We start from the raw sequence: 15223 nt of genomic DNA on the forward strand, positions 1-15223 counted from the left end.
AGGAATAACAGGACAAAACCAGGAAGCAGCAACAGGCAGGACCCCAGGAAGCAACAGGCAGGAACTTTGAAAGCCTGTCTTCAGTGACTACCTCCATCAACCCGTCCCCATTCCCTAACACTTATGTCTCTGTCCAGTAAAAACGTTTTGAAATTTGTCATTGGATAAGTCCACTGGCCATTATGATCCAGTCACATCTCCAAAACTACATCTATGAACACTTATCCTGGGGGAGTACTTCAATACAGAAGCTTTGGGTGAAAACTGTCACTCCATAGCTAACCTGTAAAAAAAACATCAATACTGAGACTGACTCCTTTTTAAACACATTACTTCTTTTATCTTTGGAGATTGTAACTACCCCTTTCCCCTCTTCTCTATGTTTCCTCTTTATAACATAATAGAATAGCAAAACATTTTAATATCATTGGTCACATATGCAAGTATATTGCTATATGGTAATTAAGATTTGATGGCTGTCTAGAACAATGTGACTTGGCCAACCTGGCCTAGTTTGGCATACATGTCACTCCACCCATCATTTTTACTGTGGCTAATCCAACATAGGTAAGCCCTAGGAAGAGCAAATGCTACTCTTGGCTGTGACTTCTGGTTCCTAGGAAAGAATCTCAACCAGGAGTTAGTAGAGCCAGGGTTGGGTGTCACATCAGCAGCAAATGATACACAGGCTAAGAGGTTTCTCAGGGGAGTTGCCACAGGTTACAATGGAATGACAATTACAAGGTAGATGGCTCATGTCATGCCTGCTGTGACCTTTACAATACATGGGGATCATTATTTTAATGTTAATTTGCATAATGGTCCACCTAGTAGGAACAATGCTGAATGCTAATAGCTGCAGGATGCAATAAAATTAAACATTATCTGGGCTGAACTGCTAAAGGAAAAGTTGCCAAAGTATGACTCTTTAAGTACTTAATTTCATCCCAGGTCATGTCCACACACAAATGAGGATTTCCGGTATCTCTTGAAAAACTGGCAAGAACTAGCTAGAATAGAATAACACCAGCTTCCTTTATGCGGAACCCTAGCGAATAGACTGTGTTTTGACACGATTTGTCTGGACCTTCTACAAAAATTAGAATTGTTATTCTCACCATATCTTGCCCCAATACTGCCTTGCCCCACTCAGACCCTTTACGCACTTGTTGACAGATACACTAAAAATGACAAACAGAGATACTCTCAACTTCTGAACTGACAGATACCAAGAAAAACTTTTTAATTGGTAAGATCAAGCAAGTCCTCAGAGAAGACAGCTACTATCCCCTCGAACTATTAAGTAACCAACCACACATTCTTAGTTGTGGGTGGAAGGATAGAGAGTAAAGAAGCATAGAGAGTAAAAAAGCAACGCCTTTGTATTTGTTTCTTCTCTACGATTTCTATTTCATGAAGAACGGACTGACCATGACCGTCTATTTTGTATTCCAAAGAACAGAGAATTCTTTCAAACTGGATCCACTTCTGGGTCCCATGCGTTTACGCTCATTTCCACCACAAGAGGGCAGCCATCTCTAAAAAACAACAGTTGTGCTCTTCAGAGAAATTGGGCCAAACTTCAGGAAAGTTCCTGGGAAAGGCTTTTAACTGCCTGCACCTCCCCTCTCCCGTTGCATGTCCTACAAAAAAGAAGCCGCCAGGCACCACCAAGGTGGAGTAACTGTCCGGAGGCATCCATTTTATCTCAGAGTCTTGATTACTAAGGATATCATAAATGGCCAAACTCCCGCTTCTGGAGTTCCAAAGGCCCAAAGCTACACGGCATTGTTGATGTCATCCCCAAAGGTTTCATTTTCATCTTTTCTTGGGGTGGGTCCAACAGCTGTCAACTTTCTCTTCCTCATTAAAGGCAACTTTCTGATTTAAATCTCATATATGTTTGGAGGTTTTGCTTTGCTCCACAAGTCTTCCCGATGACAGAAGCAATTGTTAACTTCTCAATTAAACTTGATAGGGAAGGAAATGGCTTCAGAAGCGATCAGCACTTTTGGCTTACATGTCTGAGTGGAGTGTTTTATTGCCTTCTTGTTTGGTCTCTCACGATTTAGAGTGACAATTTCTACAACACATCTTAAGAAGGAATACAGTAACTGATTGCAGATTGCTGAATCTATTCCTTCTCCTTTAATTTTCCTAGTAGGCAGCCTTCCTTCAAAGTACCTTATTTGCCCTTTACAGCTCTAGAAACAGCCAGGGCCTAATTTCCCTCTGTGGGTTGCTAATCTGATTTAGGTGAGCAGAACCTAGAGTTATTTTAGCTTCCCAACTGAAAAGCTAATACACACGGATAATAGATTATTAAAGCCCCTCCTTCTGGTTTTTCTCTGTCTTTGCTTTGCAAACTTGAAAGATCTGATTCAGAACCTGGTATTACCAATCTGGTCTTCCACAGAAATGTTCTGCCCATAGCTTTGGGGGTCATGTGGGCAACAAGGTGGTGGTATGTATGAAGGCTCCTGAAATGAGGGAGAAGTGGAAAGAGTTCAAAACGAATCCTGGATCAGCAGCTTTGGGGACATTCCAGCTGAGGAAGAAAAGTGGCTTAGCCACAGTCAGAGTCTTGCTTCTGGAGACCTAGTGGAGAGGGCCAGACAGAAAATTCAAAAGTCTCAAACCAGAAATGTCTTGTTACCTGCCTCTGGTGTAGGTGGGTGGGGGAGGGGAGATAAATAGCCCAAGTATGGAAGTGATTGTTTCTATAAAGAGAACTTCTATTAACTCCCATTGTCCCCTCACATGGACAGACAGACAGACACACACACACACACACACACAAACACTAGAGGGGACATCCACTTTACATGTGTATATCTATGTACAGAACCTGTACCCTCATTTTTATAATTTACATAAATGAATACATATATGTATATACATCTTTTATTAGATTCATTTATTTGACTATATATGCACATGGGCGCATATAAATGTATGAATATTTATAAAATGTAATAATACACTCGAATGTGTATTGGCTATTTCTTGACATTTTCTTCTCACCATTCAAAACAGAGAAGCGTTTGCTCACATCTTTGCCAACATGTCTGATAACTTCTAGGTTCTTCTTTTTAATGTGATCTTACCTAAAAACTTCAAACTCAAGTTGAATATTGGCCCAGTGGGGGAACTCAGAGGCAAGCCTACCCTGAATTTGCCCTAAACTCGGGCATCTGGGGCACGAATCCTGGTCCCGGGGGTCTGCTTTACACTCAGCCGGGACGCGACCCCTTAGCGGCCGCGCGCTCGCCCCGCCCCGCCCCGCCGCGGCCGCCCCTCAGGGCGCGCCGTCCACACCCCTGCGCGCTGCTCCCGCCCGCCCGGGGATCCCCAGCGCGCTGCGCCTCCGAGGGGGAGGTGTTCGGCCACGGCCGGGAGGGAGCCGGCAGGCGGCGTCTCCTTTAAAAGCCGCGAGCGCCGCGCCACGGCGCCTCCGTCGTCGCCGCCGGAGTCCTCGCCCTGCCGCGCAGAGCCCGGCTCGCACTGCGCCCGCCGCTGCGCTTCCCACAGCCCGCCCGGGATTGGCAGCTCGGGACGAAGCCTCCCTAGCCCACACCGGCCATCGGACGCCCTCAGGGCGAGCGACGCGAGGGTCACCCGGGGCTTCGAGGGGCCGGCACGACACCGGTTGGAGCTGCGAACTGTGCGCGCCCGGCTCTGTGGCCTCAGCTGTCTGGGAGAAGCCAGAGTCGCGGACCGACGCTAAGAGCCGGGAGTCCGGAGCACAGTCTTACCCTCAACGCTGGGCTACTCCGACACGAGAGTGAGCGCCCGAGGCGAGCAGGAAGAGTGATCGGACCCCAGGCTGCCACAAAAGACACTTGGCCCGAGGGCTCGGAGCGTGAGGTCACCCGGTTTGGCAGCCGGGGACGCGCGGCTGGACTGTCTCGAGAATGAGCCCCAGGACGCCGGGACGCCGCAGCCGTGCGGGTTCCGCTGGCGAGCGCTGATGGGGGTGCGCCAGAGTCAGGCTGAGGGATGCGGAGTGGCGGCCCGCCCGCCACCCAGATCTTCGCTGCGCCCTTGCCGGGACCCGGCGTCGCCCACGATGGCTGCCCCGAGCCATGGGTCGCGGCCCAGCTAACGCAGAACGTCCGACCCTCGCCCGGCGAGTCCCGGAGCCGGCCCCGCGCCCCGCCAGCGCTGGTCCCTGAGGAAGACGACAGCAGCAGCCTTGCCTCAGCCTTCCCTCCCCGTCCCTGCCCCGCACTCCTCCCCCTGCTTGAGGCTGTGTGTCAGCACTTGGCTGGAGACTTCTTGAACTTGTCGGGAGAGTGACTTGGGCTCCCCACTTCGCGCCGGTGTCCTCGCCCGGCGGATCCAGTCTTGCCGCCGCCTCCAGCCCGGTCACCTCTCTGTTCCTTGGCCGGCTGGGCCACCCCAAGACACGGTTCCCTTCGGGGAGAACACCCGGAGAAGGAGGAGGTGAAGAAAGGCAACAGAAGCCCAGTCGCTGCTCCAGGTCCCTCGGACAGAGCTTTTTCCATGTGGAGACTCTCTCAATGGACGTGCCCCCTAGTGCTTCTTAGACGGACTGCGGTCTCCTAAAGGTAGAGGACACGGGCCCGGACCCAGGGCTGGCGGGTGACACCGCTTCCCGCCCGGCGGCGCTGGGCGCCTCGGAGGACCGGTGGAGTGGACGTAAACATACCCTCTCCCGGTGCACGTGCAGCGAGCGGATCCCTAGAGGGGTCAGGCACTCTGAACCCCAGATCCCTCTGTCTTGCCCACCTGGTCTGCGACCTCCTTTCAGCCCGTTCCTCCTCCCCAGTTTTAAATACATTATCAGGGCTGTTTTGGGCTTTACCCCCTCCTCCGCCCCCAAATTGCAGAAATCCATTTAGAGAGTATGGCCGGTGGATTTCACTAGTTCATTGCCCACCAGCACTCCAAGCCTTAGAGATCCTTCGCTATCCTTAAGAACTAGGTCCCATTTAGGAAGCTACTAAAAGTCGGGGTTCTTTTTGTGTGTGTTTACTGACTGTGCGGATGTGTCACAGCTTACACGTGCATTTATAGACACTATCTATTTAGGTCATTGCAGAAAGGTGCATGGATTTCTTGACTGCACAGGGGTCTGGAGAAGGGGACAGAGTGGCCTGTGGGTCAACCTTGAAGTTAGGGGCGTAGGCCACGACTTGCAAGTGGCGTCATTAGTATTAATCTTTAGTTTACCGCTTTCTGAATCTACAATCTACCAGGAAGTTCTATACGGCGCCTCTAAGGAAGTCACTTGTGCATTTGTGTCTGTTTATGTGCAAATGAACGCTGTGCAGTATAGTTGTAAGGGATGCAGTGTCCGAACAATCTATGGGTTCCCAGCTTCCTGACACAGGCTTTACTAGCTAGTGTCACAAGAAAAGGTGACAGACAGTCATTGATTTTTCTTTTTTAAATTGGGAGTTAAGACCAAGCCCCAAGTGAGAAGTCCGGCTGGGACTTAGGGGTTCTTCATCCTCTTGATCATCCAGGCTGTAGCTTGGATGACATGCCAGGAGGGCATCCTGGAGAAGGCCAGCGAGCCCTGTGGGAGCCGGGGCCGCGGGGGCGGGCGGAGGACTGGGCGGGGAACGTGGGTGACTCACGTCGGCCCTGTCCGCAGGTCGACCATGGTGGCCGGGACCCGCTGTCTTCTAGTGTTGCTGCTTCCCCAGGTCCTCCTGGGCGGCGCGGCCGGCCTCATTCCGGAGCTGGGCCGCAAGAAGTTCGCCGGGGCATCCGGCCGCCCCTTGTCCCGGCCTTCGGACGACGTCCTCAGCGAGTTTGAGTTGAGGCTGCTCAGCATGTTTGGCCTGAAGCAGAGACCCACCCCCAGCAAGGACGTCGTGGTGCCCCCCTATATGCTCGACCTGTACCGCCGGCACTCGGGCCAGCCAGGAGCGCCCGCCCCAGACCACCGGCTGGAGAGGGCAGCCAGCCGCGCCAACACCGTGCGCAGCTTCCATCACGAAGGTGAGCGGGCGGCGGGTGGCGGGGCGGGGACAGCGGGCGGAGACTCAGTGGGCAGCCCGGGCCTCCGCTAGCACAGTGGACGGTCCTTCGGCTTCTGTACCGTCCCCTCTGTGGCCCCGAGCCAGGGATTCCCCACTGGTGAGTCCGCACCCTTTTCCTGGCAGGTGGCCAGCAGACAGACTCCTCCCCACTAGAACTGGAGGGAAATCGAGTGATGGGGAAGAGGGTGAGAGACTGGCTAGCCCCTTGTCAGCTCATTGTGGGAGAATTTCACAGAAGGCAGGGAGTTGGGGCTCCTTAAATCTGTGTGGAAGCTCAGATCTGTGGCTTGTGTTCAGGCTGGAGTTTTAAGCTAGGCAGAGGTAGTATTAACAAATCAAATCCAGGGCCCCAAAGCATTCAAATTTGCTGTTCATCTGGGCCTCATTTGAAAGATTTTTGAATCCCTATCTAATCCCCGTGGGAGATCAATTCCACAATCCATCATACTGTTTCCCCAATGACCTTCCTTTCTCCTGCTTAACTCTTAAGTCTCCAAGTGGAGACAGGTCAAGCCTTCAGATAAAAGCATTTTCTCCCACTGCCTGCTACCTTCCTAGACAAGGTAATGGAATTTTTAAAAAAATACGATATGAGTATGGTTTCCCAAGGTAGAGTAATGTTTATTTCTTCGGAAGGAGATTTAGTGGGTAAGACATGCTGTAGAGGCCTATTGAAGTCTCTTGTGCCAATGTCCTTATAGCAGTTAGTAAAAATAATAATAATAATAATAATAATAATAATAATAATAATCGTGCCTCAGTTCAATTCCGTGTGTGTCACTTTAAATGTGCTTTTGGTTTAATGCAATCTCAATAGGATATCAGTTCCTTCAAGTTCTAGAAGAATTCAGAGTTGTCTGTCAGTGAGCTGCAATTTATAGAACAATGGGGAGCTAGGAGAGAAGTTCCCTTTTTAAAGCTTCGCTTTGCCTTTCTTGAGAGGATACATTTTAAGTAGAAATCTATGCTCTGAAATGGCAGCCCAACCCCCATCCCCAATAAGGGATGACTCAAACTTTGAGAAGTCTGGTTGATAATAGGAAAAAGAGCCACCGGCAGGTCACATAGCAAGGGGTGTATCTTCCTTGAGGCAGCCAATGGTTATGAAGGGCACTAGAAACTGGTGTCTAAGGTTTTCTGGGGACAACGTTCAGTATTGAAAGATAGTGAGACCTTATTCTGCTCCTTAGGGTCTGCTTGCTGAGAGAGGGAGATTCCAGAATGTACACCCCCAGCCCCCGTCCCCAGGGCTAAGCTAATCTTTCTGGGTTAATATTTATTGGAAAATGTTTTGTAGATCAAAACAAACAAACAAAACCACTAGCCAGCACAGCTGTTTTTCCCACTGCCTTTGGAGATAGAGCAGGAAAACAATTTATTCGTGTATTTGTTTATTTATTAGTATTTTCTAATGTGAAAAAAATTATTCTTTACCTGTAAAAAAAAATGAACGAGTTATTTTATCTTTATCTTAACTAAGCTAAAAGCATCATTTAAGTCAACTAAAACTCAAAAATCCAATTGAATGTAAGGTTTGTCAATAAAATCTACATATTCTCAGTCTTCATTTGGAAGTGGCTTGATAAAAACACAGGCAAAACGCTATCTAGGTGTCTTATTTTAAAACTTAGTGAGCTTCCGTTCACAAGAAAAATTGTATTTTTAAAAGTGGTTTTTCTGGTGTAAAACTGTATAGAAGTTATCGACCTGCTTAAAATAAACTTGCACTGACTTTATATCTTGGTGCAATCAGATGTGATTTTTACCATAAATCTCAGAAACCATTTCTTTTCAGTCATCATCAGGTACACACGGCATATGGGAAGACTGTTCACATTGTTAAGTAGCCTAGAGTTTAGTTTTTCTAAGCATCCTTGTGCCACTGAAAAACCTTAATAAGCCATGTGTTACTTGGTAGGCTTCTTCGTAAATGCTAGAATGGCATGAGACAAGACATACCATGGTAGTCTTTCAGTAGATTCTTCCAGACAAAATCTCCTGTTGAACATTAAGAGCATTTTACCATAGATTTTATCCAGGAGAGTCCAGACTTTGCTGAATTCCCACCCCAAGGTCACTGAAGACCTTCCCGAACTGGCTGCCATTGGAAAACAGTTGGAAATTGCTTGACTCCATTGGCCCCATAGAGACTTCCCCTTTAGTGGCAGATCATATACAGAAGGATCTCATGCTGGTTCTTCTGACTATGGAGAACATAGTCTTTCTTTTTTCTTTTTGTAACTAACAAACGATGTGGCCCTGTGACTAAAGTTTTCAAAGAGGGAGAGAAAATAGCCGCAGGCTAGGACATTTCAAGGCACAACTCTGTCTTGTGATGAAGAAAGCATGGTCCATCCACCATGCCAGCATGGGTTTGAATGCAGACACCCAGGAAGGCTCCCATCTACTTCTGGCTGTGTTAGTGTGCTCACAAAGACCCTGTGGGGAAAACAGTTCCTCAGTGTGCAGTGTTCCTTGCCACTGATGTTCTCAGTGTCTCTTGTTTGTCAGCGGATGCTTTGAATACCTCTTGACTCCTCTCCAAGCTGCTTTTGTCCTCTTTACATGTACCTTGGGACATTTCCCTTGGTCGTTAGAGAATCCCTCCTGGACCTACAAGGTCCCCTTATAGGGCCTGTGATGAGGAGAACAGAGACCTAGTCAGGTTGCTGGTGACTACTAGACCCTGTTTCCCTTTCCCACCACTTCCTTTGTTGACTTAAAAATTAAACCTTAATTCTGTGTGTTTTAAGCCTTTTCTTCCTTCCTCTTTGGCATGCCATTTATCTTATTCCGGAAAAAAATCACAGTCTGTCCCAAAGCTCCTTGAATCTCGTTGCAGCGGTGAGATGCAGCTGCTGGTCTGGAATAGCCTTAGGCCTGTTGTTGTTTTGATGGAGGAATGTTTTCTGTCCAAAAAGTGTTGCAAAATCCCCCAAGCTTAATGATAACTTTTGAAATGAAACTCACCCTACTCTAGGGCAAGCAAGAGCCACAGAGAGCAGGATCTAAACAAGGCCTGGTGTCCCATTTGGCTGCATCTCTTCAGTTTTTCTGTTCCTTTAGCTCTGTCTGCATCTAAAGGGTGCTGAGCAGTATGTTTGGTGTCTTCCAGGCAAAACTCATTCTGCAGTTTCCATGGTGTCGGGTGCCAATTCCTAGTGATTTGGACTGTTGCTTGGGATTTTAGGTCTCTCTTACATTAGATAATATCTCCCAATGGCTAGAACTTGGGCCTTGCAGGGCACGCCAGTTAACAGTTCTGTGAACTAAGTCACATAAGCACTCTGAATTCTCAACTGTTTCACTCACAAAATGGAGAAAAACCACTGTTCCCTCAATGTGCTTCTTGTAAGAGACTTCATAGAAAGGTGATGGCACCAGATTTGGCAAAAAGAGAAAGAAAGAAAGAAAGTAAGAAAGAAGGAAAGAAAGAAAGAAAGAAAGAAAGAAGGAAAGAAAGAAAGAAAGAAAGAGAGAGAGAGAGAAAGAAAGAAAGAAAGAAAGAAAGAAAGAAAGAGAGAGAGAGAAAGATAACAGGAGGGAAGGAAGGAAGGGAAAAAGGGAGGGAGGGAGGGAGGGAGGGAGGGAGGGAGGGAGGGAGGGAGGGAGGGAGGGAGGGAGGGAAGAAAAGCAAGCAAGCACAGCCACTAATGTTTTGTGGTGACATTTTTATTTCATATTATTCATTTTTCTAGGAAGTGGCCCTAGCCATATCTTTTGGGTTATTTTGAGGTAGAGGAATAATCAACATAGTGGAGAACATTGAGTGTGGGCTTAGCTTCTAGAAGAGACTAGAATGGCATGGCTGCCCCCACTTACTTCCCTTTCCTGCAGTTTGTTTAGGGCTAGGAGGCTGATACTCAGGTTGGAGACAGGTCAGAATCCTGAAATCACTTAGCAAGTTCAGCTGATTCAACAAGGGATATTTACAGAGAATTAACAGCTATTCCAGCCTCCAAAAAGTGTACATTACCTACTCTGTATTTTCAGAACCCCAGGCTTGCTGTGATCGTTTGTCGAGGTCTTTTCCTATAATTTTCTTTATTTAAAAGATATTTTCAATTTCCCACCCTCAAGAAGAGGTTGAAACTTGTCCCTTGAAGTAGAAAAGGTGTTGTGTGTCCTGACCCCTGGTCAGTCGGCTTCCTGTGTTGAGGTCTTCTCTAAATTCTTGGCTTCTATGTATCATTTCAATAAACAGTCACATTTGATAACTTGGTATAAGGATGGGATAAGATCTTCCAAGGCTTAGGCTGGTGGAGATGCTGCTGAAAGACAGAGATGGGTCTTTGTCATTACTCTTGGTTATATTGTTCTCCTCTGTGTGAAGGCCACTTATTCTGTCTGGAAAATATTTCTTACCCCCAGGGTGATAGGCCACAGGGAGTGGCTGTTTTTATGCTTCCAGTTGAAAGATGACAAGTTTCATGTGGTCCAAACTTAGTAGTTTTATTTCTTGGAAAGATATTTCTCTGTGACTTCAGTGACCTGCCTCTATTATTTATCTAGGGGATTACCTCTTCCCTTTTGTCTTCTTGTCTTGGATGTGTCTGTGTACATGTGTGTGTGCTCATGATTGTTACTTTTCCTCCATTTGTTTTTGTTTTTTGTTTGTTTGCTTTTTGTTTTGTTTTTTGTTTGTGGATCGGGATTCCAGGATTTGGTTGCCATTATGATTTTTTGAGTCCTGTTGGTGACCAATGTAGCAATTTGTGGAAGGACCTGGGTAATTGGCCTTTATACTCTGCCTGTACAGGAATTAATGTGCACATCACTGTGCCAAAGGCAGAAGGTGCCAATGTGATTTGCTGTGATTAGGGTCTAGGGGATGTTGCTACTGTTTTACATTTTCTATCGAAGAAGTGCCTTAGGCAGAAGCATGAAGGGACACCAGAATGGCAATGAAAGGCTTTTTTATAAAAGAAGCTAAATACAGTCCATCATACTTTCTAGGAATGTCCCTGCCCTAAAGTACCATTAGCTGATAGTGGAGTTCAGAACATAAATGGCTCCCCAAAGGTATTGCCAAGAACTTTTTGGCAAGCAGATGTGAGGGAACTATGAATGAAGCTCAGCTTGGCCTAGTAGTCTTCATATCCAAATAGAAGAGCTTTAAAAGACTCCTTCTTGAGTCCCTGGCTAGCTTACCAGAGCCTGGATCCTAATGTGTTGGCCAACACTAAGGCCTCTTCTAGGAAAGGTGCATTACAAGTCTACTCCTTCATCAATATACTCTTGAATATGAGAAACATCCTTTTAAACCCTGACACTGTGTGGTCCACAAACAAGCAGCATCTTTTGCCTAAGAGCTTGATGGAAATGCAGGCCCTCAAGCGTCTTCCCAGACCAACCAATGTGCAGGCCAAAGTCTAAGAACTGCTCTATCAACATAGAAGTTATTTTGAATGAGAATGAGATAGATGCAAGAGAACAGGAAGTAGGAAGTGATTTCTCCTGAAGTTCTTTATTGGTAATTGCTACAGTGTCCCAGTGCCACCCCATACCTTTCTGAAGAACTTTATATCCCTGTGAATGCCTTTGTCTCTAGAGTTATGAGCAAAATGGTAGGGTGTGCTTTGCAAAATGTCATCAGTGATGTTGAATTTCAGGGTCTTTAATTAAGGGGCTGAAATCTGTATATTGAGATTTGTAAATCATCTAAATTGTAGAGTAATGCTTGCAAATGGCGCTTAAGGGATTGACATTAAAGCTCGTTTTCTTAGTTAAGAAATGCAGTAATTTCCTCAACTCCTCAGTCATTAGCCCTCTACTAACTATAGTGCTGACTTTCCCCCCTTAAAGTCTGTGAATTCCAGAGAAGCGTTTCACTATTTCCTCTACTATTATAGTTACCTAGAAGCTATGCTCATATATTAGATTAAAAGCATAGGAATTGCAAAGTTAATGTGGCCATATAGAAAAGGGAAAAAGAGACTCCGTTTTTTTTTTCTTTATAGTGTTAAGCAGTAAACCCAGGGTCATGGACAGAGGGCAGACACTGTATCTCTAAGGTCTGACATTTTTAATTTCTGGTTGCAAATTTGTATGTAGTTGAACTTAAGCCATGCGTTGAAGTTTGAAATGCTCATAAGGAATTAAGTTACTAAATTCTTACCAAATGCTTTTCCATTTTCTCTCCACGTTGATCAAATCAGAAGCCATCGAGGAACTTCCAGAAATGAGTGGGAAAACGTCCCGACGCTTCTTCTTCAATTTAAGTTCTGTCCCTACTGATGAGTTTCTCACATCTGCGGAGCTCCAGATTTTTCGGGAACAAATGCAGGAAGCTTTGGGAAATAGTAGTTTCCAGCACCGAATTAATATTTATGAAATTATAAAGCCTGCCACAGCCAGCTCAAAATTTCCTGTGACCAGACTATTGGACACCAGGTTAGTGACTCAGAACACAAGTCAGTGGGAGAGCTTTGATGTCACCCCGGCTGTGATGCGATGGACAGCACAGGGACACACCAACCATGGGTTTGTGGTGGAAGTGGCCCACTTAGAGGAGAAGCCAGGTGTCTCCAAGAGACATGTGAGGATTAGCAGGTCTTTGCACCAAGATGAACACAGCTGGTCTCAGGTAAGACCACTGCTAGTGACTTTTGGCCACGACGGAAAAGGACATCCACTCCACAAACGAGAAAAGCGTCAAGCCAAACACAAACAGCGGAAGCGTCTTAAGTCCAGCTGCAAAAGGCACCCTTTGTATGTGGACTTCAGTGATGTGGGGTGGAATGACTGGATCGTGGCCCCTCCAGGCTATCATGCCTTTTACTGCCATGGGGAATGTCCTTTTCCCCTGGCTGATCACCTGAACTCCACCAACCATGCCATAGTGCAGACTCTGGTAAACTCTGTGAATTCCAAAATCCCTAAGGCATGCTGTGTCCCCACTGAGCTTAGCGCAATCTCCATGTTGTACCTAGATGAAAACGAAAAGGTTGTGCTAAAAAACTATCAGGACATGGTTGTGGAGGGTTGCGGGTGTCGCTAGCACAGCAAGAACAAATAAATAAAAAATAAATATATATATTTTAGAAAAAGAAAAAACCTACTCACCCCCTCTCCCCCTAAAAAAAAACCAGCTGACACTTTAATATTTCCCAATGAAGACTTTATTTATGGAATGGAATGAAAAAAAAAACACAGCTATTTTGAAAATATATTTATATCTACGAAAATAAGTTGGGAAAACAAATATTTTAATCAGAGAATTATTCCTTAAAGATTTAAAATGTATTTAGTTGTACATTTTATATGGGTTCAACTCCAGCACATGAAGTATAATGGTCAGAGTTATTTTGTATTTATTTACTATTATAACCACTTTTTAGGAGAAAAAATAGTTAATTTGTATTTATATGTAATCAGAAGAAATATCGGGTTTGTATATAATTTTCAAAAATAATTGTAGTTTTTCAGTTGTGTGTATTTAAGATGCAAAGTCTACATGGAAGGTTACTGAGCAAAGTGCTTGCACATTTGCTGTCTGTTTTTTGCAGCACTACTGTTAAAGTTCACAAGTTCAAATCCAAAAAAGAAAAAAAAAAGGATAATCCACTCTGCTGACTTTCAAGATTATTATATTATTCAATTCTCAGGAATGTTGCAGAGTGGTTGTCCAATCCGTGAGAACTTTCATTCTTATTAGGGGGAATATTTGGATAAGAACCAGACATTACTGATCTGATAGAAAAGCTCTTGCCGCCCTCCCTGCAGAAAGAACAAAGCAGAACCAGTGGAAGTAATTAAGAAAACTGTGACCATGTCAGGAAGTGATGATGGCCTCTTGTTCTTTCTTAAACCTATGATCCTTTCCAGGGGGCTGATCTGGCCAAAGTACTAAATAAAATATATAATATTTCTTCTTTATTAACATTGTAGTCATATATATGTACAATTGATTATCTTGTGGCCCTCATAAAGAAGTGGAAATTGACTTGTATTTTGTGTTTACCCTAGCAGCAAGCTCTTTATTCTCCAAAGCACCCAATTTTCTACAGTTGCCTGACACGCAGCAAAATTGAGCACGTGTTTCCTGCCTACACCCTGTTCTCTGTCCTATCAGCTTGCTTTTCTTTCTAGGGATATGTGTTTGAACATATGTCTCCAAATGTTAAACCTGTCTCAGATAATAAATATCAAAATTCTGGCATTTCATCCTATAAAACCTACCCCGTGAGAGCAAATGGTGTGTTTGTGTTTAAAGTGTCTGCCCGTGTTTGCATTTTCATTTCTGAGGTGAATGATGTCAAGGTTGTGGGGGGGAGGCGTGACTTAAATGGTTGGAGATTTGCAAGCAAACCCCATTTGGACCAAAGGACTTACCAATGAGTTAGTAGTTTTCATGAGCAGGGAGGAAAACATAGTGAGGAAAAGTCGGTGCCTAAATCAAAGCAAAGCGTGCAGAACTCAAGGTAAAGTTCCAGAGGTGATATGCCATGCAGCAGAGGCCACAGTGCCAAAGAAATTAGAGAGTGTCTGCGGTCAGCTTCTGAAGCACATCGCCAACTGGCCAGATGCCCGACAGAGTGAAGGCAGATAAGGCTCTGGAGAGTGGTCCCTCAGCCCTGGCAGAACTAGTGCTCAGGTTGGAAGTGAAACCTAGGCAGGGCTTTGTGGCTGTGTTTGCAGCCTGGGGAATCACTAACAGTGCTCGTTCCTGGCAGTGTTTCAGGTCAGTTTCCAGAGTGTGTGTCCCTTTCATGGGTGAAACCCACTTCTCACCTCCTTTCTCGACCCGTGCCTTACAACTGACTTAGAGAGCAGTGTGCTTATGATGGGACAGGCTGTCATGATTAAATTCTTCCCAAGGATCTCCATGCAGTGACCTTGGGCACACTTACCTTTGGCAGCCTTGAGGTTCTGAAGGTCTAGTTTTAAATGAATACCCTGGTTAGCCTTCGAAGTGTCCTTTATCCCTTTTGCAGTTGCTTTGGCACAGGTAGAAACCATTAGACCCACCTATGGGTAGCCTTGTCTTCCTTGTCCTTCAGTCATTCGCCACTGTCTCTTGCTTTTCATGGATACTGATAACAAACTACTATCTTAACATTTCAAAAATAAAAAAGATTGAACCACATATTTCCATCTCCAAATCCTCCAGATGGGAGTGGGATTATCCTAGAATCCCTGCAGGTCTATCCAGTACATGTTTTCTGCTTTATTAGTTTTGGTATATACATACACATATATGCATACAG

At 45.6% G+C, this 15223-nt stretch overlaps 1 protein-coding gene across 2 annotated transcripts; it reads left to right on the forward strand.

Annotated features, from left to right (window-relative positions):
* Positions 1-4328: 4328 nt before the first annotated feature.
* Positions 4329-14194, forward strand: Bmp2 (bone morphogenetic protein 2). Of its 2 annotated transcripts, NM_017178.2 has the most exon segments (3): positions 4329-4571; positions 5624-5973; positions 12173-13029. In NM_017178.2, coding segments are annotated over 2 exon segments (1185 nt in total). In that variant the 5' UTR covers positions 4329-4571; positions 5624-5630; the 3' UTR covers positions 13015-13029.
* The last annotated feature ends 1029 nt before the right edge of the window (positions 14195-15223 follow it).

This window comes from Rattus norvegicus, chromosome 3 (assembly GCF_021556685.1).
Source record: "Rattus norvegicus strain SHRSP/BbbUtx chromosome 3, alternate assembly SHRSP_T2T, whole genome shotgun sequence".
Taxonomy (NCBI): Eukaryota; Metazoa; Chordata; class Mammalia; order Rodentia; family Muridae; genus Rattus; species Rattus norvegicus.